This window comes from Pungitius pungitius, chromosome 1 (assembly GCF_949316345.1).
Source record: "Pungitius pungitius chromosome 1, fPunPun2.1, whole genome shotgun sequence".
NCBI lineage: Eukaryota > Metazoa > Chordata > Actinopteri > Perciformes > Gasterosteidae > Pungitius > Pungitius pungitius.
The window spans coordinates 27,632,495-27,658,569 of record NC_084900.1 but is presented as its reverse complement, the minus strand read 5'-3'; the positions used below and the strand labels follow the sequence as shown (position 1 = coordinate 27,658,569).

Here is a 26,075-nt window from a genome sequence, read left to right as displayed (position 1 = left end):
CCTCATTCCTTTATTTGCTGTCAGAAGAAGCCACAAGAAAACCGAAAGGCTGTGGCGACTTTTTTGGTCTTACTTAGCAGATGGAGTTTGATCTTAACACAATGCCAGTCAGTGGACTTTGAGGTAAGATTATTTAGAGAATTAGTGGTGACGGATAATACTTTAGAAGAGTAAAAAAGGTTGGTGCTGAAAATGAACATGAATGAACATGTAAACTAGTTATTTAGCTTTTATTATTGAATTTAAACTTACTGCAACTTCTACACAATTGAAACCCTTAGAATAACCACAGGGTCTGGTTATATTATGGATATACCATACTATGATATTTGTTAATGACATTTTTAGCAAGAAATACCAAAACCTTTTGCTATATTATTATAATAATAAAATGTTTACATAGTGTGACATTTTTATAATTTTCCTAATACTTTGCTATGACTTCTCATTATTTTAAACATACAAACAATAACTTTTTTAATGAATGTCTTTGATATATTATGTTTTCATTTCACTTTTTCAACATACTAAACTAAGATATTTGGACATATTTTACTATGACCTCTTTTGACCTTCCACCATCTACTAAAATCAGACTTTTTAAAACGTATTGTGACATATTGAACCCGCAAATCTCATTATATACTATATTTCCAAAAACCTTTGTCTTCCAGGAGAGAAAAGCCCCCTGACCTCTTTAAAAGGCTCTCGGTCCAAACACAATGGTCTCAAAAAATCCTTGGAGAGAATATCTCTGAGAAACTATTAGGGAATTTCAAACTTTGATCAAGCTCAACATCGAGGAGGAGACCAACAATGGTTTGTGAAGCAGTTCAGCTTATCATCATACCTGTGCTGGTCGGAGAATACAAGACCAACCCGTGAGGTGAGGCAGCGTTAGCCAGCTAGAATGTACAATCTATGCACTCTATCGATCAACCAATAGGAGAGAAGATGACCTCATGCTAGCTGTGATTGAAAGCCCTGTCATTTGTTTAATGAGAAAAATAAAGAAATGTCAAAAGAAAGGTATAATGAAAAAAATACATTAATAACTATTCACATTCATGTATGAATAAACAAATGCAAAAGTACGTAAACTTAACTCAAAGTACCACAATGCCTCAGATTCCTCAGATTCTCACACCCTCACACAGGCAATTTAGAGTGATCAATTAATCTAAGCTGCATGTTGTTGGACTGTAGGTTGAAGCCGGAGAACTGTCAGGGAACCCGAGGTGACAAGAGGAGGACACGCAAACCCAACCCATGAGGGCCATCGATACCGGGAACCCAACCAAGGCCCCTTTTGCTGTGAGGTGACGGGTGAGTGGCAGCCAATACAGCGCACAATACAATACACAATTCAATAACTTGACATGATTTGTACTATGTACGCATTGTTCTGTATTTAACAGAACTAAACTAATAGATAACTAACTTGATATATGAACTATGGCTAAAAGAATAAGCATTTCGGTTTTTATATATATATATATATATATATATATACTTTCCGTCTTTTAGCTTAGTGTCCCAACGGTTTTCTTGCACACCTGTTCATTCAGTTACTAATCAAACCTCATCACTCATTTTAATTTGTTTTGGTCCAGAATGCCCAACGATATGCTCACACCTCTGAAGGAAAGATATGAAAATGTATGTGAATTGGGCTTTCAATTTTAGACCTACAGAATTTAAATTCTGATAATATACAGTACAATTGGGGATATTCCCTAATAGTACATTGGATATTTGTTAGATCTTTTCTCTATGCTCAACATAGGACACGTAGCTCATTACATCAATTTCACAATATTTCGCTGTAATTTGGTTTATAAAACACTTTGGTTAAGGTCATCCAAATTATGAAAACACAATTGTGTTCTGTTGATATGTTTTTGAGGATTAGGGACCGTACTAAGAACTGTTGAGACTAAAACTCCACCGCTTTGCACAAACAATCAAAGTTTAGCAATCAATGAGCCAAAATGATGCTAAGACACGTGGTATCTACAGTATACTGATCATTTCATTTTTCCTGAACAAACCCAGCTGCAGTTCATCATTGGGCCTCCAGGACACCATACGCAATACCAGAAACACGTGGAAGAGATCAAACAGAGGGATTCCCCTCTTATCTTGTTCTCATTTTCTCTGTTCTTTATTCATTTCGTAGGAATGCAAGTACAATCTACGTTAAAGACACGGCACCAAGCAACGGACGGCTGAAGAGATGGAGCTGCTCAGGAGGGAGTGGGGAGGGGGTGGGGGGGGTGTTTCAAGGGTCAGCCAGAGGTCGTCCAAAACCACTTTGGCACCAGGATGTCTCCGATTAATCACAGTCTAGTTACTACTTATCATTGGCAGGTATTTTATGGACAGAGGAAGATAAGTTGACCCAACAGGTTGATACATATACAAGTATGATTTTGGATAGTTTGTGAAAGTAAAGTGAAGAACGGTGAGAAGGATTTCATTAGGAAAGGCTTCTTTCTGTTAATGATGTACATCAAGCCCATGGCCGTTATCTACTTCACATCCTCTAACTCCACCAAACAGGAATAACAAGGTCTAAATAGCTGCAGTGGTTTCCACCGACCAGCTTGAATCCAACATCCACGATTAATCATCATTTCAAAAACCATTTCCAACCAAAAGGTGAAATACATCAGGAAGTACATATCAGAAAAGCAAATTATTCCATATAACACACTCATCAATCGGATATGACAGTTGTACCATGTTAAACTGTTTTCTGCATGAATTTTGAAGCTACCTATATTTACTTACACATGAAATATTACTTTTGCAAAGAAAGGGAAATTATGTAGGTAATGTTGAGGACACCATAATTAAAGGGAAACCTTGCAGTGTGAATTGAATTTGACTCCCTGGTAATTAAAAGTAGCTTGTTTATACAAATAGTGTCATACAAAATCAGGGTGTGTACAATTTAACTGCTTTCTTAATTGGAACACCACATGCTCATCCCTCTAACATTCATGTACCAAAGAAGACAAAACTAAAAAAAAAGATATTCTGCTGCCACTGAATATATTAATAACACGTGTTACTGTTTTAAAAAAAGGTCTCTGATGCGTAATATCATTTGTACAGAGTATTTTGAAAGATGATGAATATGCATTGTACAATAAATACCACTGAAAAATATGAGTCACCACAAGTTAATGTCGGCACAGAAGGCCTATACGGTTTTGTTTTAAGGGGAAGTGAAATCAAAAGCAGAGTGATATGTAAAATAAAGAGACATAGCAGCCCCAGTGGCTTGAATAGGTCGAAGGAACTGTAGCCACTGTGCTGTGAATATGTTTTGTGTTCGTCATGACTACTTTATATTTCATTTCAGGAGGCTTAATTTCCTTTTGTTAACTTGGAAAATCAGATTCACAGATTTGAAGATTTCGGCCTTTCATTTCTTGATCATCATGATCCATCTTTCCTATGAGTTGATATCCATGTCTCTCAATTACAATCCAACAAGGCAAAAAAAACATCATGCAAACATTACCTCAGATTCTAGTTTCACTGAGGCAGCAACCCGCTCTGTGAACAGAACGGATCGCTGCATTAGTAAAACAATGTATGTACTTACTACACAATATGGCCAAAGTGGTATTATATCCAGCTTTACTCTGAAAGCATATCTCTAAGCTGGAGAGAAAGGAGAGAAAGTGGGCTCATTCTGAAACATCAGCATGCTCAGAAACTACATCGTCATCATTTGAATAAATACAACTGGTACACTGTGCGTAATAACAGCTTCTAAAGTCCAGACACTTAATGAAAAAACTCTCAAAAAGTCCAATCAACGTCCATCATTATGCGGCAACTCACACATGACCATCAAATACATTCTACAGACGTTTAAGGGGACACAGGCAGAAGGAAGTATAGTGATCAGACTTGCTGTGGGTTTGGTCCATAACGCACAGGTAAACACCACCGAGGGGCCGCGTTGGCTCCACGTTCCACTCTGTGCGTCCTCATCAGTGTGACCAGGGTTGGACAAAGCGAATTCTTTACAGTGACTTTGCAGGAGCGAAAACTAAAAGCAAGATTTGCTCTGCTCTCACTGAACCCTGCTTCTATGGGTGTTTTAACAGTACCGGAGCTACATGTAATGGATTATTTTGTCTCATCAAGAGTAATTACACACACACAGTAGTTTTTTTTTTTATCAGCGTGTCTTTTTTTTCAGCAATCACAACAGGAATCTTATATTCTTTTTTCTTATTCAGTACAGCAGCACGGACATGTAAATGACACTCATAAGTGCATGACCATTTTTTTTCTATTTCCAAATAATACTTTCTTCATGAGATTAGGTACCAGATCTGCACAAGGTCTTGTATTATTCCACAGTGTTCGTGAGGCCGTGCAGAAGAATGAGTTGTATTCAAATCCAATCTGTTTAATTGTCCAAGACGTTTGGAGGTCTGATGGCATATTGTTGACCAATCAAGGATTTTGTTTTTTGTTTTTCCGCCAAATCGCAAATGTATGATTTCAAATAGTGAAATGCTTGGATGGCAATAAAACGTTTGTTTGTTTGTTTGTTTGTTTGTTTGTTTGTGAATGTGTGCAAGGGTCTCCATTTGAGCACCACTGGTAGGAGTCCATGGGTAGGGGTGGCATGTAGCAAATTCAGGTTGGGCACTGACACTTTCAGTCCAGACGAGGGTGCTCTCATCCCAAGAAATCAGGACTGCCAGTGAAGAAAGAAGAAAGTCAACATTGAATCCTTTAATCTCAAAGGGGGGGTTGTGGGGCCACCTGTGGCCTCCTGGCTAGATATTATCGTTTGGAGTCAAGATGGCACCATACCTCTGATACGCCGTGTCGATCCTCAGTGGACGATTCCGTTTCCCTGACAACCACTGCCTTCGTCACCTGCATGTCTGGATGCTGCTGCTTGGCTTCCTGTATCGCAATAGCCAGAGCCTGCATAGAAAAAGTGAACAATGGAATGAGTAACAGGAGCAGATGCAGAACCTTTGTAAATAGTTTTCTTACCATTTTAAATAATAGAATAGGAGTGAGATTCAACCAAAAAAATATATATATATTTCCTTTACACTCGCAAATAGAGCTCCCTTGTTCCATCCTAGATATAGATGGTTTAACAAATTATTAGGTTGCTTTTTTGGTTTCTGTTTCTTTTAAACTTTTGAAAGAGAATGTTTAGTTGCAGCCTTATGGTGTTATTGTTTGTCTTCAATCAATTAAATAAGCTTGGTGAGCCGATCTAAGACTGGCAAAAATATACATGGATGATGTAATGTGTGCAAGAAGCCATTCATTTTTTGTATGGCAATAATTACATTTAAGGGATAATAAGTGCCTCCGAAAATACAGGTTATAAATAGTTGTAATACCAACATATTAAATAGTCAGAATAGACCATTAAAAAGGTACAGGTTCCAATACCTGAACATGTGCAACATCTACAAAAAGCTAAAACGCCCAAAGACAACAAACAGTAACCCGGATGCACTTTGCTCTTTCTGACTGTTTTTGTCCGTTCATTTCAGCTCACCTGTTCCTGGTCTACATCGTCGTCTCCTGTGATTATGATCCTCTTCTCAATCCTGGTCTCTGAATATCCTCCTTTCACCGTCTAGCACACACAATGGCTTTTCTTTTTAATCTCCTTCAAAATAGAGCTATTTCACTGAATTCAGACATGGATGATGGACATGATCTAATGTCTATGCAACAGACCAGAGAAGTCGATCTTGTGTCATCAAGCCAATCAATTACAATTACAACAATCAAAGTCGTGTCTTGATCTCAATGAACTCTGGCCCTTTACTAGACTTGGTCTCTGTTTTGGCGCTCTTGACAAAAAATGAATCATGTATGACTTCTAATAAGTTACCCTTTAAGCTTTCCTACCTTGGTGACGTGAGTGGTTGCCGAGGTAACGTTTTCAGTGACCAGGATGGGCGACCGTGACGCCTCTCTTCCAAGACCGCTCATATGCACCTAAGAAAGCAGAACGGATGGCGGCATCAGCAAATGCTTTAAACCCACATACATATGTACAAATCATCACCATCGTTAGAAGACAGTGTGTTTTTATGTTTAAGGAAATCCAGTTAGGCTTGCATTCAAAAATTGTATTTATTTTGGTCTTTGTCCAGTAAGTAGGTTTAGACCCCAGAGAGCAGAAGGGAGTGTGCAGGAGGTTGAGTTAAAATGGTTCCCTCTGTTTGTACTCACAGGGGACACACTCTGTCTGGACGAGTAGGAAACTTCGCTCAGGCCAGCGATGCTGGGATCCTGAAACAGACACATTCATTGTGTGACTTGTGGGTAGTAAAACTTCTTAATGTGTCTTAAAAAAACCTTTTTTAATCTACAATGTTTCTCGCTCAAATGGTAATCCAACCTGATCCGTGAACTCCACGATGGTTGTGGTGACCTCTGATCCGTTGGGCTGAGTCTCTGTCCTGACGTCTGTCTTCCTCACCGCCGGCGTGACGTCGCTGGCCTCCCTGCTCAGCGGCGTGAGACCGGGGACGCGGGGGGCGGCCTCTCGGAGCGACTCTCTGTCCACTGACGCCGACACCGGCACCGACCTCTTTGGTTTTTTAGGTACTACAGGCTTAAAGACACAGATAAGTGACTGTAATATTAAACAGGATGAAACATTTAGTTTTATCTCAGTGCTTAATAGGTTCATTATCTATTCAAATGACGAAAGAAAGAAAACCAAGGAGGAGAAATATGAAGGTATTTTTTTAATACCCTTCAGTGCTCCAGTGCAAACACGTTTCATTACAGCAAATGACTTTGTAGGAAGGCCTTTTTAGGTTATAGCCTGAAGATTTGTGACAAAAACATGAAAAAAATACTAGACAAAAACAAGCGTGTCAACAAAACTGCCACTAATTCATCAACAGCCCACTTCGGCAGCCTACAATCACACTAAAGAGCAGGAGACGTGGTGTTAGAGGAGGGATGTTGCTCCTGTCCAACAAAACACTGGCCTGCTGCCTCCATTTAGTTCTCATATGCTTCTTCTTAAAAACACTTTTTGTTGCCATTTTGGGATGGTTCATGTTGACACCCAGACATAACTGAACCGGAAAACAGGGCACATATTTTTAGGCACCCAAAAATAGCTTAGGTTCTTCTCGTACCTGCCTGATACAAGTCCAACCGAATTAGGAGGAGCCACAAACATCCTTGATGTGAAAACTTTGGTCTACCTGCGCGTCGGGTCGTTTGACCTCTGGTCGGACTCCTTCAGCCTGGATGAGTTTGGCTGGCGGGCTGCTGCTGGCTCCTCTGGACAAGGGGGCGGACGCCGGCGGAGGAGATGGTTCAGACGGGCCCTGCTGCTGGAGAAAGTCCATGCTGAAGCACAGACCCACATCAGGAGACACATCCCTCTCCCCAAGCTCCGTCATGCCTCTGGAGAACTCCTCCATGCCCGAGTGTAGGTCCGTGAGGACGGTGAAATCTACTTCGGCCTCCAAGCTGGACGTAGAGCTGACGGTGATGCTGGAACATTTGCGCTCGATGCCCAGGTGGGTCTCCTTCAGGTACAGGATCTCGTGGTCCTGGTCATCCTCTGAGACGGAGCCAAGACGTCTCTCCCACGGTTCCCTCTGCAGAGACGACTTACATTAGATTATGTAAACTACGTCTACTTATATGACCAAAGAGTATGAGCTCCAGACAAAGATAAAAGCATTGGAGTCTTTCTGTGCTGATTTAACAATACTTTTGGAATTTGATTTGGTTATTGTGTAACTTTAGCAGTTTCAATCGTGTGTCTTGAACTGTGCTGTTGTGATTTCACTGTTTATTTAAAAAGTCATTAATTTATAAAATGTGCCTTTGATAAATAGTGTATGAAAAAAAAAATCCAAGAATATCTGTACAGTACTAATCAAAGTTTATGCAAAGTTTTGGCTAAAATGGGAGGAAAGGCTAATAGGAGACGGCTGGAGTTGAGGGAAGACTCACTAAAGCTTCGTTGAAAGGTTCTTCATGAATAGCAGGTGTGGGAGGTGTATCCTATAAAAGAAAACAAACAGGAAGATCAACTTTAAACAAGAGACTAATATTAATAATAATTCATAGAATGTAACACAATAAACCATGATGACCACTCTTTGGCTGGAGTATAGATACACTTGAGCCAAAGAGGGTTATTGCATCAGAAACAGCTGAAACAGAACCTTTGTTTGTCTCTGCAATGATGTTCTGTTTGTATCACAACACAGCATTATTCATCATACTTACAGAAAATACATTTGCAATGTTCTCTGTTCACAACCTTGAAGCGAATCACCACTGCGGCCGTTGTTCTCTGCATTAAACGTCATTCACCAACCTCTGGGCTTTTGCTACACTTTTAAGGTAAATACAAGAAGTCGCAAAGCTTACGGCTGATGTCGAAAGCATGCAAACAGGGTGTACTTCACAGGTTGACGTCATAAGAAATGAGCACGAGTGCAATGGTGATGCCATGCACTGAAAGGTTAGATCTTTCCAAATCCCTTTCAGGAAAGAGGTATTCATATAATCTCGAATGCTGCATATGAATGCCTTAGCCCTGGAGAGGTTAGGCAGCTCTGCCGCTTTTCTTGACATCTAATCGCCTTTTTCATTTTTTCCGCTGCCACCACCTCAGTGCCGCGGCAAAAACGTTTTGAACGTCCTTCACAGCCATTTACTAAAAGGATTTAAGAAATTGTTTTCCAGCGGAAACAAAATGTGTGGAACGAGGGTTTCGGGAAGGAAAGAGCAGGTTTGAACGTGATAAGTTAAGGCGGGGTAAAGCTTAAGCACAGGGAACTTGGCTCAAAGGCCTTCTGAAATGACCAAGCAGATGTTATTGCTTTGTGAAGGGGAACAAGGGAAAGCACAATGCCTTCGGGCCCATGGGACTTGAACTGAGTCGATCAATGATGCGATGCCAAGGAACGTGGACTTTTGCTTTCACAGCCACATGGGTTCTGAAGAATGTGTGATTTTTTTTGTTTTCTTTTGTTTTTAGATGGTAAAAACAAGATTTGCACGACATCGCCTGAAGCTCATGCAAATGCTTTACTTTCCCATGATTGACAAACAAGTTTCAGGGGGGGGGGGGCAGGTGGGTTTACCGCTTGCTTCCACTTGGCTGTTTCTTGGCCGGGCGTCCTGTAGTGGATGTGGCTGCTGTCCACGTTACTCTGTCTGTCTCGGGGCCATTGCATTTTCAGAGGGAGAGTTCGCGGAGGAGCGGTTGGAAATTTGGAGCCGGAGAGGAAATTCTCTTTGTTTTGAAAATGCTCCTCGTGGCCTCCTCTTGTCCAAGCGTCTTGCCCCGTCGTCCCTCTCGAGTCTCGGAGCTCCTGTTGTCCAAACAGCTCACTCTTGATCTGTAGATTGAGTAGAGTTTGATGCTGATAAGACATGGCGGCTTCACTCGGGTTTTTGGGGGCCGCTGTTTTTTCATCTGCGGCCGAGTGCAGTGCGGCCTTATCGTCCCCTCTCCTTCCCTCCTCGCAGGAGCCGTCTTTTGATTTTGTCGTCTGCACATCGCCAGCTGCACCATCAGACCGACTTTGATTGCTTACAACACCTGCGTTCTCGTTATTCAAATACTTCTTTGATCTCTGCGGCTTGAGAGGAACCATTTTGGGGACTTCTGGATGCGAGTTCCTGGTTTTATTGCATTCTCGGGGCCTCGGGGCTGTCCCACACCGGCTTGCCTCACTCTCACTGTCGCCTTGGTTGCCTTTTGGGAGACAATCCACAGCCCCCGGAGTCTCAAAGTTCTTCGCTGTCTCTTGATGGATGTTGCGCTCGTATTGACAATGCTTCATGTTGCTGTTGATGGGTTCCCTCCCCCGTTTGTCATGTGCAGACCCATATCCATTTTCTTGAATGGCATTCTTTGCTAATATAGAATCGTGATTCCCATTCGGTGCTACGGTGTCACCCCCTTTTTTCGGATGTATTATTCCTTTGGCTCTAAAGTCGGTCTCTTGTTTCGGTGACGTTCCAGGAGAACTTTTTAAAGAGTCCCTGGCAGTCTGACAGTTGTTTATCTTCGCTTCAGTCCAAGGTGTCACAGTCAACATGTCTCTACCCAAAGAAGAGGGCTCACTCTTTTCCACTTTTGGGTAAGCATTCACTTCTCCTTCATAAGCATCCTGCTTGTCAATCAATTTGCCATCACCGGTCGCCTATGTTGACATAGAGTAGATAGTTGCATTAGCATAGCTAATATCATTGTTTACTCATTAAATTACTTTAAGTGATTAGTGAAGATGATCGGTGATTAACTTGGGGGACTTTTCACGCATTTCAAGATGCTTTCTTTGTTTTGGCTCAATGTTTCTGACAGAGAATGGAGAGATTTAGAAAATCTTCATGTGATGAAAACTAATTGTACAATAGTGGATAATAAAACTTAGGAATATGATGCATCTCTTACTGGTTTGCGCTCGGGGGTTCCTCCAGGCGGAGTAGCTGAGGAGAGGCGTTTCTCCCTCTGGGCCATCTTGCTGTTGGGCTGTCTCAAAGCCCTCTTCAGCTCGTTGATGCTGGCCTGGTGCTTTTGAATAACATCGTCTGGCTTATCCAAAAATTGCTGCTTACACAGTGAAGGGCACATCAAGAACACACGTTAACATCTAAACGTGGATTTTAGTTCGTTTTTTTCTACTTTGTAAATGTGTTTACAGTCTTTCACCCGTTGTTTGACATCACGTGTCTTACTTTAAATACAACATAGATCTCATTATTGTACCCACAGACCATACTCTACTATAATGACTACTCAACACCTAGCAGTCTTTGGAAGCACAAAGCCCCACACATGTGATTTGTAATCATTCACTGATTAAAGGATGAAAAGATAACATAATAATACCAAATCTTAAATTGGAAATTCTGTGTAGAAAATTTGAAACTGAGATGCAAAACCACCAAGACAGAGATTCACTAAACAACTATGTGGGCTCCATCGCTGATGCCCGTGACAAGTTATGGATGGACAACACCCGGTGAGGGAGACACACAGCACATGCCGAAAAAAGAGGACAAGCAGTACCTCCTGTTTGGGCCGATGGGTGGCCATATCCTTGTGGCCAAATCCAAGGTGGGGCAAGTGTGATGGAGTGAAGGGTGTTCAAGCAAGCAGGAGGTGGAGAACGTTTGGGGGGGGGGGGGGGGGGGGGGGGGACAGATGCGTGCAGAGACAAAGAGGTAAAGTGCTGCAGGTGAGTCAAAAAGGCAAGCGGCCAGACAGCAGACAAACACTCGACACCACCAGGGCTTCAGACAAAGACTGTTTAGCCATTCTGTGATATGCCTAGGAGACACGTACCATCCGTTTCAGTGTCAGCCAATTGATAATTAATGCAGTCAAATTGTTTGGAGATGGAGATTATTCCCATCATCCAAATGTTTAGTGAGATGAACCCAAAGCGAGCAACCCTTTAGTGACAAATGCAATGCCAATATTTCCTGCAGTACTAACAAACGTTTACCAACAGGAGTAACATCACCAATTATATCCAAAAAAAAACGTGGAATTTACATTATAAAGCCCCTTTTGAATAAAATAATTCATTATTTTAACAAATTTGGGGACTAGTGCATTTTTACCGGTAATTTATTTAATAACATAAATTATTACTATCTTTATAAGAATCTACACTCACCGGCCACTTTATTAGGTACACCTGTCCAACTGCTCGTTAACACTTAATTTCTAAGCAGCCAATCACATGGCGGCAACTCAGTGCATTTAGGCATGTAGACATTGTCAAGACAATCTCCTGCAGTTCAAACCGAGCATCAGTATGGGGAAGAAAGGTGATTTGAGTGACTTTGAACGTGGCATGATTGTTGGTGCCAGAAGGGCTGGTCTGAGTATTTCAGAAACTGCTAATCTACTGGGATTTTCACGCACAACCATCTCTAGGGTTTACAGAGAATGGCCAGAAAAAGAAAAAACATCCAGTGAGCGGCAGTTCTGTGGGCGGAAATGCCTTGTTGATGCCAGAGGTCAGAGGAGAATGGCCAGACTGGTTCGAGCTGATAGAAGGGCAACAGTGACTCAAATAACCACCCGTTACAACCAAGGTGGGCATAAGAGCATCTCTGAACGCACAGTACGTCGAACTTTGAGGCAGATGGGCTACAGCAGCAGAAGACCACACCGGGTGCCACTCCTTTCAGCTAAGAACAGGAAACTGAGGCTACAATTTGCACAAGCTCATCGAAATTGGACAATAGAAGATTGGAAAAACGTTGCCTGGTCTGATGAGTCTCGATTTCTGCTGCGACATTCGGATGGTAGGGTCAGAATTTGGCGTCTACAACATGAAAGCATGGATCCATCCTGCCTTGTATCAACGGTTCAGGCTGGTGGTGGTGGTGTCATGGTGTGGGGAATATTTTCTTGGCACTCTTTGGGCCCTTGGTACCAATTGAGCATCGTTGCAACGCCACAGCCTACCTGAGTATTGTTGCTGACCATGTCCATCCCTTTATGACCACAATGTACCCAACTTCTGATGGCTACTTTCAGCAGGATAATGCGCCATGTCATAAAGCTGGAATCATCTCAGACTGGTTTCTTGAACATGACAATGAGTTCGCTGTACTCAAATGGCCTCCACAATCACCAGATCTCAATCCAATAGAGCATCTTTGGGATGTGGTGGAACGGGAGATTCGCATCATGGATGTGCAGCCGACAAATCTGCGGCAACTGTGTGATGCCATCATGTCAATATGGACCAAACTCCCTGAGGAATGCTTCCAGCACCTTGTTGAATCTATGCCACGAAGAATTGAGGCAGTTCTGAAGGCAAAAGGGGGTCCAACCCGTTACTAGCATGGGGTACCTAATAAAGTGGCCGGTGAGTGTACATCTGTCAGTAAAAGAGAAATCTATTTTGATATTAACATATGTGACTTCCCATTGTCTCTTATTCCGAATGCACATTATTCAATCGTGCAAATGATATTGTACGCATGAGAAGGTGTGCAATGTGGCTTATGTAACAGCTGCATCACGGCCATTGATATACTGTTGCTGACATCAAACTATAAGGTTGATAAAGGTTGATAGGTTGATAAATCCGCAGCTTCGATGAAATGCTGCTTTAAAGTACAGTGTTCACTGTATTTCCCTCAGCTGAAAACAACCCAGATGTTTACAATATGGTCGGTTATAACTCCATTTGCTGCTTCTTTATGGAGAAGACATCCACTTCATCACAGCCTTTCCCCCCAAAGCTTGTCTTGTGTTTTGTCCATGAAACACATTTAGTGCAAATGTATTAAATTAAACTAAATTAATGACAATTTATGAGGCTGTAGATACAAATGGATTTGATTGGGAATTCATTCACCCTACAGAAGGGAAGGAACGCTGACACTGCGTTCTCTCTCTACGTTTCTATTGTAGCCACAGAGGGTCTTCCAGCTTCACCTGATAAAATAAATAACCTCGCTATAATGTGACTAATTCAGAGGCCAATCCACTTGTGTGGTTTACAGAGAAAAGTTGGAACCATCACTTGTGATTAGGTTATTAATAATAAATCTGTCTCTGAACTTAGCTCCCCCCCCCATGATAATGAGCCTTTACACATCTCAGCTGAATTCACAGGAGATTTGCCAACTGGGAAACCACTACTTCATTGAAAAATCCACAATGCTTGAGGGCCATCTGTTTATCCTGCAAATGGCAATCAGTTCTTGTAATTTCACACAGGGACACTCCTAAAGATGTGTTGGCAAATATTTTTTTTCCTCCCACTTCACTCACTCTGGATGGAATCTTAAGGCCTATGCAGAAAATATTGTTTTTCCAGAGGGCAGGAAAGAGATAATCTGAATAAATCCATATTAAACTATTTCATGTCTGTTCATCTATTAATTGCTTCAAGCAGTTTTCATGGATTTTACCCAGAGGAATCATTGTAATCACAACAAAAAGAATACAATTTACTCCAGACAAACAAATGAGAAAAATATTTTTTGTGTTTCACAAACACAGAGTACACGTGCATGACCTAGAACAACCAAAACTACAAACACTACGATCAAAGGTCAAAATACCTCTGGCTTTGAGTCTATAGGCGAGCCTTCCTCCTCACTCTGCGTGAGAGGAAGAAGAGGAGAGCAGGGGGTCAAAATGACAGCCGGGAGAAGAGAAGATATGTTAGTAGCAGGATTCTGGGTTAGAAAAATATCAACAGGAGCAAAGTCAAGTTAGGTGTTGGGAAGCTGCTGAAGAAATGGAGAGCAAAGTCATACTGAGAGGAGCAGGAAACAGAGGAAATTGGGCCAAGGAGGAAAAGTAAAGATTTTGATTCCACACTTGAGTGAGAGAGAAGGATGAGGAGTGTTAGTCAGAAGCTGAAGAAGGGATTTCATCCAAGGCCTTGTCATTTTGTGAGTCAACAAACACAGTTTTCTTTGGAGAATACATGAGTTTTCATTTAATATACTGCATTGATCATCATTACTATATACTATATACAACTATTTTAAGAGCTATACATTTTTTAATGTACTGCATCCTCGTACCTTGAGCTCCAAAGTCTTGGTGGCCGTTGAAACGTGGGCCCCCCAAGTTTGCCTCTGAACCTGATCCCGGTTCTGACCATCATGCTGCTCCAGGTCCAGCTCTGGGTACTGGTCCTGGTCTTGGTACTGATCGTGGTCCAGGTCGAGGCTGCCCTCCTGGTCCAGGTCTTCCCTGGACATGAATTGAGTGCGTTCACTGGAGCTCCGGTGGGACAGCTGCTCCATACTGTAGCCCAGAGCCGAGGCTGGTGAAGTGCAACGGGAGGGGAAAACATCGATCACCTGGACTCATGTGATGAAGCTTTCATATGACATAATCTACAGTTCAGTCCGTGACGGGCCATAAAACGGGCTGCTGTCTGATATGTATCACAAGTTGAAAGATGCTTTCACATCTATTTATCTCTCACAATACAATTCAGGAAATAAGTGAAAGTGAAACCGTCTTACCTCCATCAATGCTTCGGGGCAGCAAGTATCTCTTGCTAACAGACCGGTCAAACTGTGGGGCAGGTCGGTCAATCAGAGCGCTGGCCTGTCTGGTCTGGGCTTGTGTCCTCCCGCTGTAGCGGAACTTGGAGCCAATCACCAGGAAGCCCTTGGGAGGCGGCTCGGGGGAAACCAACCTACAGGAAGTTTCAGAATATGTGAAACTACCACAAGTGCTCAGATTCTTCCCCTTTTTCCTAATTACACTATTACTGGTCGTAAATTCCTGAGAAGAACTACGTTCTGTGTTTTGGTAGTTAATCTAGGAAGAATAGAGATCTTTTAGTTGGGCTTTTCCCAAAGGAAACAACCAGCACCTCTAAACTCTAATCAGGGAAACAGTGGATATTGAGATATTGAAACTATGTGCTCACATGGAGACAAATTGAACATGTTTGCAAATTCAGCTTACTAACATACTCTCTAGTTTATCAAATTAATTCAAAGTGTCCAAACAGATCTCAGTCCCCATTTAACCCATAATTAGTAGCACAGAATACGCAATCTTCCCATTAATTTAAGGTTACATATAATGTATGTTCCATACGTGAAATTCTGCAGATCTGTAGGACCTGTAAAAAAATATATATATATACAGTGTTTACCATAAACAGAACTCCACATTGTGCCGAGTCTTGACCGTTCATGCAACGTGCAATAACTAGGGTGCAGAGAACGTGTGTCTGTCTGAGTATCGGACTATCAGGTCCTACCTGAAGAAGGTGTGGTGCTCAATGCAGACCTTCCACAATCGCTTCGAGGCCCGATGGTTTGGCAGTTTGAAGCCTATGGTGCTCTCAAACTGTTCGTACTGAGCGGTGAGGGAAAGGAGTGATGTTGTGGTGGAGGAGGTGGGTTCAGAGGAAAAGGGCAGTGAAGGGAGCAAGTGAGGGGAAAGATGGAGGGATGGTGGTAGGGTGAATTGTGTTTACTCTGCAGCAATGGACAAATCAATGCTATTTTTCTGTCTACTCCTAGTATTTCTACGGACTCTCATCAGCCTACAAATTAGCTGTTCATGAAATCACTCCATCAGCTGTCTAGTAGTGTGAGGAGATGGAGATGCATTCAAATCAATAGGTTATTAGCAATATAACAGGTCTTTAAAAAGAAGAACTTGTCCATTCAAAAAACAATCTGTGGGGACAGTTTAAAATAAAAGTATTTTTGAACACAATGAAAACCCTGCAGGGAAATTTGAATGGACAGCTGATTTAAGAGGATAGATCTGCAGAACATAATGGGCTATGTGCACAGAATGGCCCTGCTGTTTGCTATAAAGATGTCAATTTCAACAGCCAATGTAAAACGCACTCCAGATACCCGAAGGCCAAACAATGAAGGAAAAAAACAGCAAATTATAATAATTTAAGGCGTTGAAAACCAGAGCGAGCGTAATGTGGTTCCAACGTTTTGCGAGTAAAGTCCTTGATGGAAGTGTAAATCCTCTTGACTCGCTAATACACCATAGCGGAAGAGAGAAGGAAGAGAAGAACAAAAACAGGACCTATCAGCCTAATCTTTATGAACAGTATCTGCGAGGGCTATAAATAATGTCTTTGACACCAGTCACATGGTTTTCTGCAGATAAAGTTTAAACATTTTTATCAAAACCATGAAATGACTATGTATGCTGTTTGGGGAAAGTCAGGAGGAACAATGATGTAATCTGAACAACTGTGAAACCATGAAATAGAAATGTGAAGATAATCCCTCATTCCAGTTGCCTCTGTTCTTTCAGAAAGACCGTCGTGGGAAAACGCTGACAGCTAATGCGCAGCATACGCTGGTCAATAAGAGATTCGACTTACCTCTCCTGGGCGGATCTTGATGTAGAAGTTGCTCCTCTTGTAAGAGATCTTGAGGATTTTGGGCCATGCGAATCGGTTGATCCTGAGACGGTCTCGGTAGATGAGCAGACCGTTGGCGCTCACTCCGAGCATTATATCGATTCCTTCTGAATCCTGGTTGACAACAGGCATTGAGATAGACAAACCTCGGACAAAAGGGTGCTGCCGGATGAAGAGCCCGGGTGAAACTACGTTTTAATCTGTACCTTAGCGTGATGAAGGTCAACTCCGTACATTGAGAGCTTCTTGGCATTTTCAAGGAAGTTCACCTCTGCCTCTGCTGGACTCATTCCCCTACACCACATAACAAATAAACAATCATTGCATCAAGTCGAAACCAGTACCAGTATTTGCTATGATATCCATGGCCTTCAATCACATTAATGGAGTCATAGTGTCTCCAACCTGTAGTTCCGGTGCAACTCCATAACTCTCTCCTCCAGCTCGTGTGTCTGGTTGGGTGCAAAGCGGAAGTCGCTGACGTAGTCCGGGCCATGGTCCTCCGTCTCGTAGTCCCCCAGCTCGGCCTGGACAGTATAGGAGCCCAGAAGGGCGTGGGTGACAAATGAGCAGGGCAGACGACCAGAGAGGATGTCGTCCCTCAGCTGCAAGCACAGGTAGTACCTAAAGCAGTGGGGTGGGGGGGGGGGGGGGGGGGGGGCAGGTGGGGGCACAAATACAGCTGAAATTTCAAGCATCTACGACCTCAGGAAGCAACTAGAAGAACCAGGGCTAAATTGTTCAGTCACAGTCATAAAGTGAGCCAAGTTTTGAGCGATGCAAGTGGCATGGCTCTTGGACATCAATATCTCTGTGTTATATGAAATTAATTTCATATATGAAATGAAATGAAGGACTGTTTAATTACAAAACATCAGATATTTTTGTGGCATCAGCCTCATGATTGAGTCAGTATCCTTTGAATTAATGAGATGGGTGATCTGGCACCTGAACCAATTTCTCTGCATCTTGGCCTGTGCTGCAATAAAATGTATTTTTATGTCCTACAATCAAAGGTATTTTTTATTATTCTCTCTACAGAGAGAAGTATAATCAGTGTGGTTTTTCAAGAGTAACTCAGTAATGACTAACCTCTGTGATCTGACGTGTTGGGAATGAGAACTGCTTGAAAATAGAAATGAGATGTATATAGAATGGTGCATCTTTGTGCAAAATGATTCTGCGCACGTCCTTCCTGTGTGCTTACTATTTATTCACCAATAGGCAATCCTGACCAAGGGTCAACCTTCGAAGCTAAGAAATGAAGCCAAAGCCGAAGTGCCAAGCACTGCAGCTCATTAAAATTGCCACTTGAGGCAAAAGCAAATCAATCCCAATAGATCTAAATGTTAAAATATACAACAATCCAGGAGAAACAAATATGTTTACAACCTGGTACAAAAAACAGTTTTGGTCATGAAAACTGTATGGGGGGGGGCATGGGGGGGGGGGGGGTTATATAACTCACCCAATTAGATTATATTGAGGCTTAAAGATTTGCATGACTAAGGGCGTGACAGCTTTGAGGGACAGGCGAGTGCCACGAGGCCACTGGCTGTCGGCTCTACTAGGTGTCACCTTCGGCTAATTCGAGTCACTGTTCTGGAACTTTCTCTCTCTACCAAAACAAAAATATTCTCAAGACAACTCATTAGCGCCTGGTAATTGTGAGCTATGTTGATGTTGTTGTTTTTTTCACCTGGTGATGTCTTCGATGAGCACAGACGGGTCTGGGGGGTAGAACTTGACAGAAAATCCAAAGATCCAGGAACCAACTGTAGACAGATCACCAAAAAGGTTGTTTTGCAAAGGGCTTCACTGGGTGTCTATGGATGCTTGTGTGTGTGTGCGTGTGTGTGTGTTTGCTGAACTTACCCCGAATTTGCTTCTTAATCTCTTTTGAGGGATCCAACCAGTGCTGAAAAAGAAAGAGAGACAATCCCCTTAAAGACAATCAACATCAGCAAAATTATGCATTTTGAGCATTCATCTCTTTTTAAACATATTCCTTTGTTGAAAGCCATATATAAATATAATACAAGAAAATGGATGAAGGCTTCTACAAAATGCTGACAGCATCAATATTGAGGCTGAATGAATGCCATTTGAGTCCAGCTCCCTTAATGTCCAGCTCACTTAATGTCACCAGAGCTTTCATGGTGCACCATTTTTTAAAGGGCATACTGTCTACTCAAGTTTTGAAATAGGTCAAAGGTCATGTTTGCCACTCTCAGACTGTAGGTTGTTAAGTACGGTTAAAAGGGCAACTGGGGACTCACAGCTTCATGCCACCTGGAGAAAAAAACGTCTGGTTAAATAGGCTGCTTGGCTGAAAAGCTGATTGACATTTGCGGTGAAATTAGTGAACAAAAAATAAATGAAAAACTATTATGACAAAACACGGCCAATTCAATCTCAACACATAGATTTGGCCTTACATTCTGAAAAGCTATTCAACACAGAGGGACCTAAATTCAAAGTAATGAGCCCAGACTAGAGGAATCTTCTGAAGAGATTATTAGAACGTAATGTCCCTTTATACAATGGTACACAGTAAAAAATAATCCAGAAAAACATTAAAAAAAAAAAAACATATCCCAAAGATGGGAATTTTTTATTTTATTATTATGTTTGCATGTATACATCTTCTCTGTCTGTATGTGAGGCGTCTTTCATTAGCCACGATGTGACTTCATGCAAATACATTCAGAATAGTTTCTGTTTTGGGACAGAGTTGAGGCTTGTATTGGTTTTAATTGCAGCTGCAATTGCCTCAAACTTTAAAAGTTTGGATCTCAGAATGTCTCTGTTATTGTGTGTGTCAGTCTGACCTTGGCAGTATCCGTGTCCTGGAAAGTCAGACCAAAGTAGTCCCTCTCCAGCAGGTTCAGATGGCCACACACCATGTCCAGCAGGGTCTGGCCCCTGGCAAATTTCTGTCACACACACACACACACAGACACACGACAGCAACGTATAAGAAAACACAGCAAGAGAACATGGGACGTAGTGCAGATTCAGGTTTTTGAACATGATTTACTGTAAAAGACAGAATGAAGATGATAGAGTGGAATAATAGAAATAACAATGTATTAGATGGTAGGGTGTCTGCTGGCCTGATTCCTCAACACCTGTACTGTATATATTGTCACTGCCTTCTTTTTCTCCCCGTATTTTCTGTATTTTTTGTTCTGGCAAGTGGAAAAAAAAGATTTGTAAAATGGTTTATTCTAAACCCATATATTATTCATTTTTAATTGTGGTAAAAATCCAGTAAAATAATGCTGCCATTTATATATATATATACTAAAATTGTGAGTCTTCTGTTATATTTCATAACAGAAAGGTTTGAAAAAACCCCAGAAAAATCCACCCCAAATATGGGCTTCCAGCATGTCTTCTACCCCGTCAAGCAGGAGGAGCTAACCTAGTCGCATGCCTATATAAGGGGAGGAAATGCATCTTGCATCAGCGATGCTTCAGCAGACCACACCCATTTTTCATCCAGCCATTTGGGGCTGAGAACAACGTCTCCGTGGGACGCACCAATGGCCTTGGCAAAAAGCTATCGCCACAGACACATGAAAAGACACACACATAGAGGAGCACACATGACAGATTCATCTCCTAGGGAAACCTGGCTCCTATGGCGACGAATCAACCAAGCAGCTGTTACCATGGAAACAGAAGTAATAGGGCCCTTCAGATTGTGCTCTCACTTTCTCTTTCTCCGGTTACCACCACATGGCTTTGTTCAGCTCTTGTAGGAGAAGCCAGCAGTACTATCCACCAACCTTAATTAGCCACAGGAAGAGAACTGTCTTTCAATGAAATTAATAACAAAGTATATCCTGCTGCACTGAGGTTGCCGCGGGTGAAGCAGAGGGAGAGTGACGCCGTTTAATAGGCACGGGCAGATCCGGGCATTGTTCTGCGGGTGGAACGGCTCATATTTGATTTTCTTACCAAATTGAATTGTAACGCACACCTCAGGTGGTCCCCCGAAGCGTGGCAACCAGTTCCCACATGGAGCTGGTGATGATATTTCGTTGTCAGTCCAATTGGCTCGAATCACATGTATTTAGCTAGTTCTGCGGGGTGATTGTGTTAGCAGCCATTTGGTGTAATCCTAGAAATCCATTTTGCTGATGGCCTCGCCCATGCAAACAAGATGAGAAGAGACAGCTTGCATGCGTGAATGGGTCAATGGCTGGCTGAGGGGAAGGTGAATCAGTTGAACCAAGTCTCTTTAAATAATGCTAGAGAGACTTTGATAAACTTAGCCATCCAATAACTAAAGATTTTTTTGTTTTGTCAGCCTGAGCCAGTAGGGTTATTATTATTCAACGGCTTTCTCCGACACAGTGATTTGTTTTATTATAAGGTTTTTGGGTGAAACAAATAATAAAAAAATCACAACACAGAACGTATTCAGTAGTTAGAGGAGTATGGAGATTTAGAATGGCACCTCCACAAAATCAACTTGTCTGATGAAGACAAAGCATCAGGGGCCAAGTGATCTGAAATTTCCCAACAGACAGGTCTCTATATTGAATATCAGAATTCAGAAAGCTCCCTCCAAAGCCACAAAATACATCTGAAAACTGCTTTTCCAACATCTCTCCTTCTGATGAGAAAACATTAATGGATACTTCAAATAGCCACATTAAGCATTACATCCAAGGCGACTGTAAACATAAAACATTACAAATGAATCCTTTCAATCTGGAGATTTTCTGGTTATTTTATCAAAAGCTTTTATGACTCTTTCACCAGGTTTTGTCTCAAAAGAATGTCTCAAAAATATATTTGATTTTCTTTTTTGAAAGTCTGTTTGCTCAGAGAAAAGCCTGCTCTTCAACCAAGTCAGGTTGTGCTCTAGTGCCAAGTACAGGTAAAATCTCTCTTGGGCTAGAGACATCACCCACTTGCAGCCTCAGCCTCGGGTCTGCAGGTTGCAGTGAACGGCGAGAGAGCTTTATGCTGCAGGGAAACACATTCGATGTCTGCTCCATTCTCTAAGGAGGCCGAGCTTAGTCCCAGCGTCATTAATCTTTTACTTTGGACCACAAGAACTTCACATTAATGGTTTTCTCGATAGTTTTCTACCAGGATACAGTTTAAATGTAGAGGTGTTGTACTCTCTTATCTGTAGGTTTAATAGATGTATTTTTTGCTTGCATGGACGTATCTGTGGTCCTACTTTTACTGAGTGATTGCTTGGTGCTACTGCTGCTTTGCAGGGAACGGCCAATTGTTGGTATGTTTATATTATAATTTAAATAAATAGAAAATGAAATACTAACATTATTCAAACGCTAGTACAAAATGGTTATTACTTCCATCTCTGTGAAAAAGGCCCTTGTTACAGCTGATTAAAATCAGCAGCTGGGCTCTTATATATTTTTGGCACAAAATGCTCCTCGGACCCCAAACAGCTCTCCAATAAAAAGAGAATTATGTGGTGTTCCCCCAATAGAAGGAAATGATCATTAACATTTCATGGTGCTTGGAGGACATTCCGTGAAGTTTACGTATCGGTATGGTTTAATATTGGTACAGTGTTTCATTTAAGATTTTTTGGGGGTAAAAGTAATCGCTGGAGTTTGTAACCATAGCGCTTAAGATCTTTCTTTAATGTATGGCATTAGGTTAAGGACTGAACAAAGGCGCTGAGCTTGATCATTTTTCTATCATATTGTGAGGCTAATATCAATACTCGGCTGCGGCTGCTTCTCTAGGTTTTTATCGTCAGTGCACGCTCGCTGAGGGGACATCGTGACTGCCATTAAACCAACGATTTCACCGCATTCATCAATTTGTCCCCGCTTGCCTTTTCTCCATTGCGCACAGATACACAGTCCCATACATACTGCATTACACATGCACTCCATCTTCCTACATCTCCTTCCCCACTTTCTTCCTCTTTCCTTCTTACATTCTATTTTCATCCCCGGTCGAACATAAGAGCGCTCATCTGTCCACGGTATGGATTTCCCGTTAAAGGCCAATATCTTTAGTGTCATTGCCGGGGTGACATGGATAAGTGTGTGCGCGCCTATGCACGCACGTAATCAAGACGGGGGATGAGATCGCAGGGGTTGAGTTGAAGGAGAATGCGTGTGTGAGGCCTTGGTCGCTGCTCATGACGCGTATATTTCTCCACTCGGTGAAGTCAAATATGTGAGGTCACGTGAGAGGCAGTGAACCGTAACAGGAATAGTGACATGAAGGAGGTTGAGCCAACAGACCATTCCCGTCGCACATCACACTCCATCAGCAGCAGCAGCCAATGGGGTTTGGCTGCTGCTGACCAGGAGATGCCTTTTCCTGTGAAACACCATCTTGGACGCCCCTCGCTCAGTCACTCATTTCAACCCAGATTAATTCTATGCTGCCATGATGAGCATTTGGGCTGCTGTGGAATTCAGATAAACCAAAAGCTACACTCATTTGTGTTTGCAAACACCAAAGGCTGCAGTCACAACTTAAGACAGCCAGATTTCTCAACCGAGCCTTCCATCCCTCACAATGCAGTGTTTGTCAGTGGTATGTGTTGCAGAAGGAGACCAAACCCCACTGAGGTGTGTTGTGGTATGCTAAGTCAAGGACTCTTTTTGATATCTCTGGTCGCCCTGCACGGCACGATTCCGTTGCAGAATACAATGTGGAAGTGTTTTTTCTCCTGTTTATAGGATACTAAGTATTTACTACTATCATAATATTATGAGGTGCCAAGCTTGATGCACTCATTTTCCATTTGCGTACCATTAAAGATGCTAACTGGAATGTACTTGTATTCATGTTTTCTCTCTTTTTTGACTGATGTGACACACTGCGGCAAGTACTGCCAAGCCATTTCTATTCTATCACCTATTGTTTTGGTCAAAACCTCTATGATTGTCTGACTGATAATGCCCTACCTGTCCAATAGCTCCCCAAAATGATGTAATGTTACTATTACTGATAGATATCATATAAATGAATCAAAGGCCGATGTTGTCTGCAAACTAAAGTATATCGTTCACATGGATTTATCGGCCATCTTCTCCATCATTTGATAGTGCTAAACGAGTAGCGTACCTCAACTCCAGCCTCGTAGTCTGATCCGTCAAGCAGAGTGACTTTTACCGGGACGGTCTTGGGCCGTTTGGTGCTTTTCTGAGGGGATTTGGAGGCTTTGCTGGGGGTCTTCTCTGAGCTATCATCCATGTCCCCCTGGTCTTCTGGAACCTTGGAGAGACAGAATCCTTCTTATAAGTGTGTGAACTTCAAAACACTTTTAAGTCTCAACAGGCATTATATACTTGTCTTCCAAAGCTATTTCAATCCCAACTCTTTGATCATGTGAGGCGATCATCAAATGCATGATGTAGAGGGAGATGCTGAGATGCTAAGTTGCTGGCACAGGCCGACGTGACTCGCTGCCTTGCATATCAAACATGCCCGAGGGCCCCTGAGTGATGGAAAGCCCGGAGTGAAAAGATCTACAGCTGCTGTGAGTTTAACAGCACTCCCACCTGATAGGTTCTTATGGCGTCACCTTCCATCGGGCTCTTCAGTTCCCCGGGCAAAGCCGCCTCTGTTGTCATGGAGAATGATTGCAGTCCTGCAAACACACATAAACACGTTCAGTCATCATCAACGATTTTCCTGTTCCAAAAATACCCTTTTGAGCATTTACTGCTGCCTATCTATGGATTCCTGATCGGACTCATGAAACATGAGCGAAACCTTTTACTATTTGTACTCAAAGGAATACCTCACCCAAAGAAATTACCATTTGTTTATTGATTCTCAACAGCAAAACCGTATTAAAGTCCATCTGCAAATTTTCACACAACACAAGACACTCTTGTAGTATAATAAAGTATAATTTATCCCGTGGTCTGTTCAGTATTTCAGATACACATTACAATACACCACACTATTTAAAACAATTTGATACCGGAAGGTCCTGCACAAGCATGATTCCTTTTATTTAGAAGTGTTTTGACTGATGAGGTTTCAGCGCAAATGCATGTGTTTGGCATAGGGGTTGGCGATTTTAAATTTAAACTAAAATGGGGCTAGTGAACATTTGATCATTTTGTTGTCAAAATATTCCTTTTAAACTGACTTCCGGTACTCTGAAAGTCCACAGAACAGAGATACCTGTATCATGAGATATGCAATATGTCTTTGCAGCTGACAGCTGCTGTGTAAATGTCTGCAAGTATCCTGTACTCCCATCCAGATTGAGTACCTTCTTCACGCGCATGGTAATTGCACTATGCATGGTGCGATGTTAAAAAGAGAGAAAGAGTTTAGCTCAGTCAGCGCTGGCACACAGACTCCCACAGGAGCACTCTGCATGAGGAATGCTGGCTTCATGACGCTCTCCTCTCACAATAGCAAAGTAGATAGCATAAATTACTTCAGCCAGAGGGCCCTGCAGCATGGCGCAAGACAGCAGACACACTGAGGTAGAGAGTGAGAGAGGTCGTGAGGGGGTGGGGGGGGCCATGATGAAATAAGTAGCGGTAAATTAAAGGCAGAGGTTATGAAGAGAGAGACACCAAGGAAGGGAGATGGGAGAGGGAGAGGGAGAAAGACGACAAGGCTGTTATAGTTTCCGAATGAGATGCTCGAGCTATACTCCTCCCCCTCTCTTGTGGCAGGGGATGGTAGAATAGGTGATACAAGAAAAAAACATTATCCGAGAGTCAATCTGGAGCTTTAGTTTGAGAATTGAGCACAGCTTTAATACCGCTTATATGTCAGCTACATTTTTGTTTTAATCTTTAAATTTTAAAATATAAACTATTATTGAGAGGGACTGGATTGTGGACTAGTGAGAGGTTCTATGTGTGCTTTCTTTTCCTTGACAAAGGTTTAAGGTGACAATACTATTAACAGTAAGTTTTTTCTTTCCCCAAGTGTATTGTTTATACCAACATGTTTCAGCCTCAAGACAGCGGTATAAAGGATAATGGAACAATTGTTATATGTAAAAAAGCTCAACAGTTATAAAGAGCTTTTCATTTCAAAGTAACCTGTTCTAAATTGTTGATTTAAACATGAGTAAATATCCTTGTTCCTTATCACAACCGTGATGGTATTTGTAATATAAACCTAAAATCCTGATTATAATAAATATGAAAACAGTATAAAATAAGT

General features: G+C 42.0%; 1 protein-coding gene across 1 annotated transcript in view; it reads right to left on the bottom strand.

Annotated features, from left to right (window-relative positions):
* Nucleotides 1–3,345: 3,345 nt before the first annotated feature.
* si:dkey-178k16.1 (band 4.1-like protein 1) overlaps nt 3,346–26,075 on the bottom strand; it is a 33,189-nt gene continuing 10,459 nt past the window's right edge. Inside the window, exons 2-24 of the mRNA XM_037481055.2 lie at nt 24,437–24,525; nt 24,000–24,149; nt 19,748–19,852; nt 18,792–18,834; nt 18,616–18,691; nt 17,322–17,540; nt 17,123–17,210; nt 16,878–17,030; nt 15,780–15,877; nt 15,028–15,203; nt 14,578–14,822; nt 14,107–14,145; nt 11,081–11,110; nt 10,463–10,618; nt 9,144–10,211; nt 8,002–8,052; nt 7,239–7,640; nt 6,416–6,631; nt 6,247–6,306; nt 5,920–6,009; nt 5,561–5,641; nt 4,849–4,965; nt 3,346–4,729 (exon numbers count right to left, since the gene is read on the bottom strand). Of these exons, the coding sequence (XP_037336952.2) occupies nt 4,724–4,729; nt 4,849–4,965; nt 5,561–5,641; nt 5,920–6,009; nt 6,247–6,306; nt 6,416–6,631; nt 7,239–7,640; nt 8,002–8,052; nt 9,144–10,211; nt 10,463–10,618; nt 11,081–11,110; nt 14,107–14,145; nt 14,578–14,822; nt 15,028–15,203; nt 15,780–15,877; nt 16,878–17,030; nt 17,123–17,210; nt 17,322–17,540; nt 18,616–18,691; nt 18,792–18,834; nt 19,748–19,852; nt 24,000–24,149; nt 24,437–24,508 (3,741 nt within the window). The 5' untranslated portion in view covers nt 24,509–24,525 and the 3' untranslated portion in view covers nt 3,346–4,723. The remainder of the gene's footprint in view (nt 4,730–4,848; nt 4,966–5,560; nt 5,642–5,919; nt 6,010–6,246; nt 6,307–6,415; nt 6,632–7,238; nt 7,641–8,001; nt 8,053–9,143; nt 10,212–10,462; nt 10,619–11,080; nt 11,111–14,106; nt 14,146–14,577; nt 14,823–15,027; nt 15,204–15,779; nt 15,878–16,877; nt 17,031–17,122; nt 17,211–17,321; nt 17,541–18,615; nt 18,692–18,791; nt 18,835–19,747; nt 19,853–23,999; nt 24,150–24,436; nt 24,526–26,075) is intronic.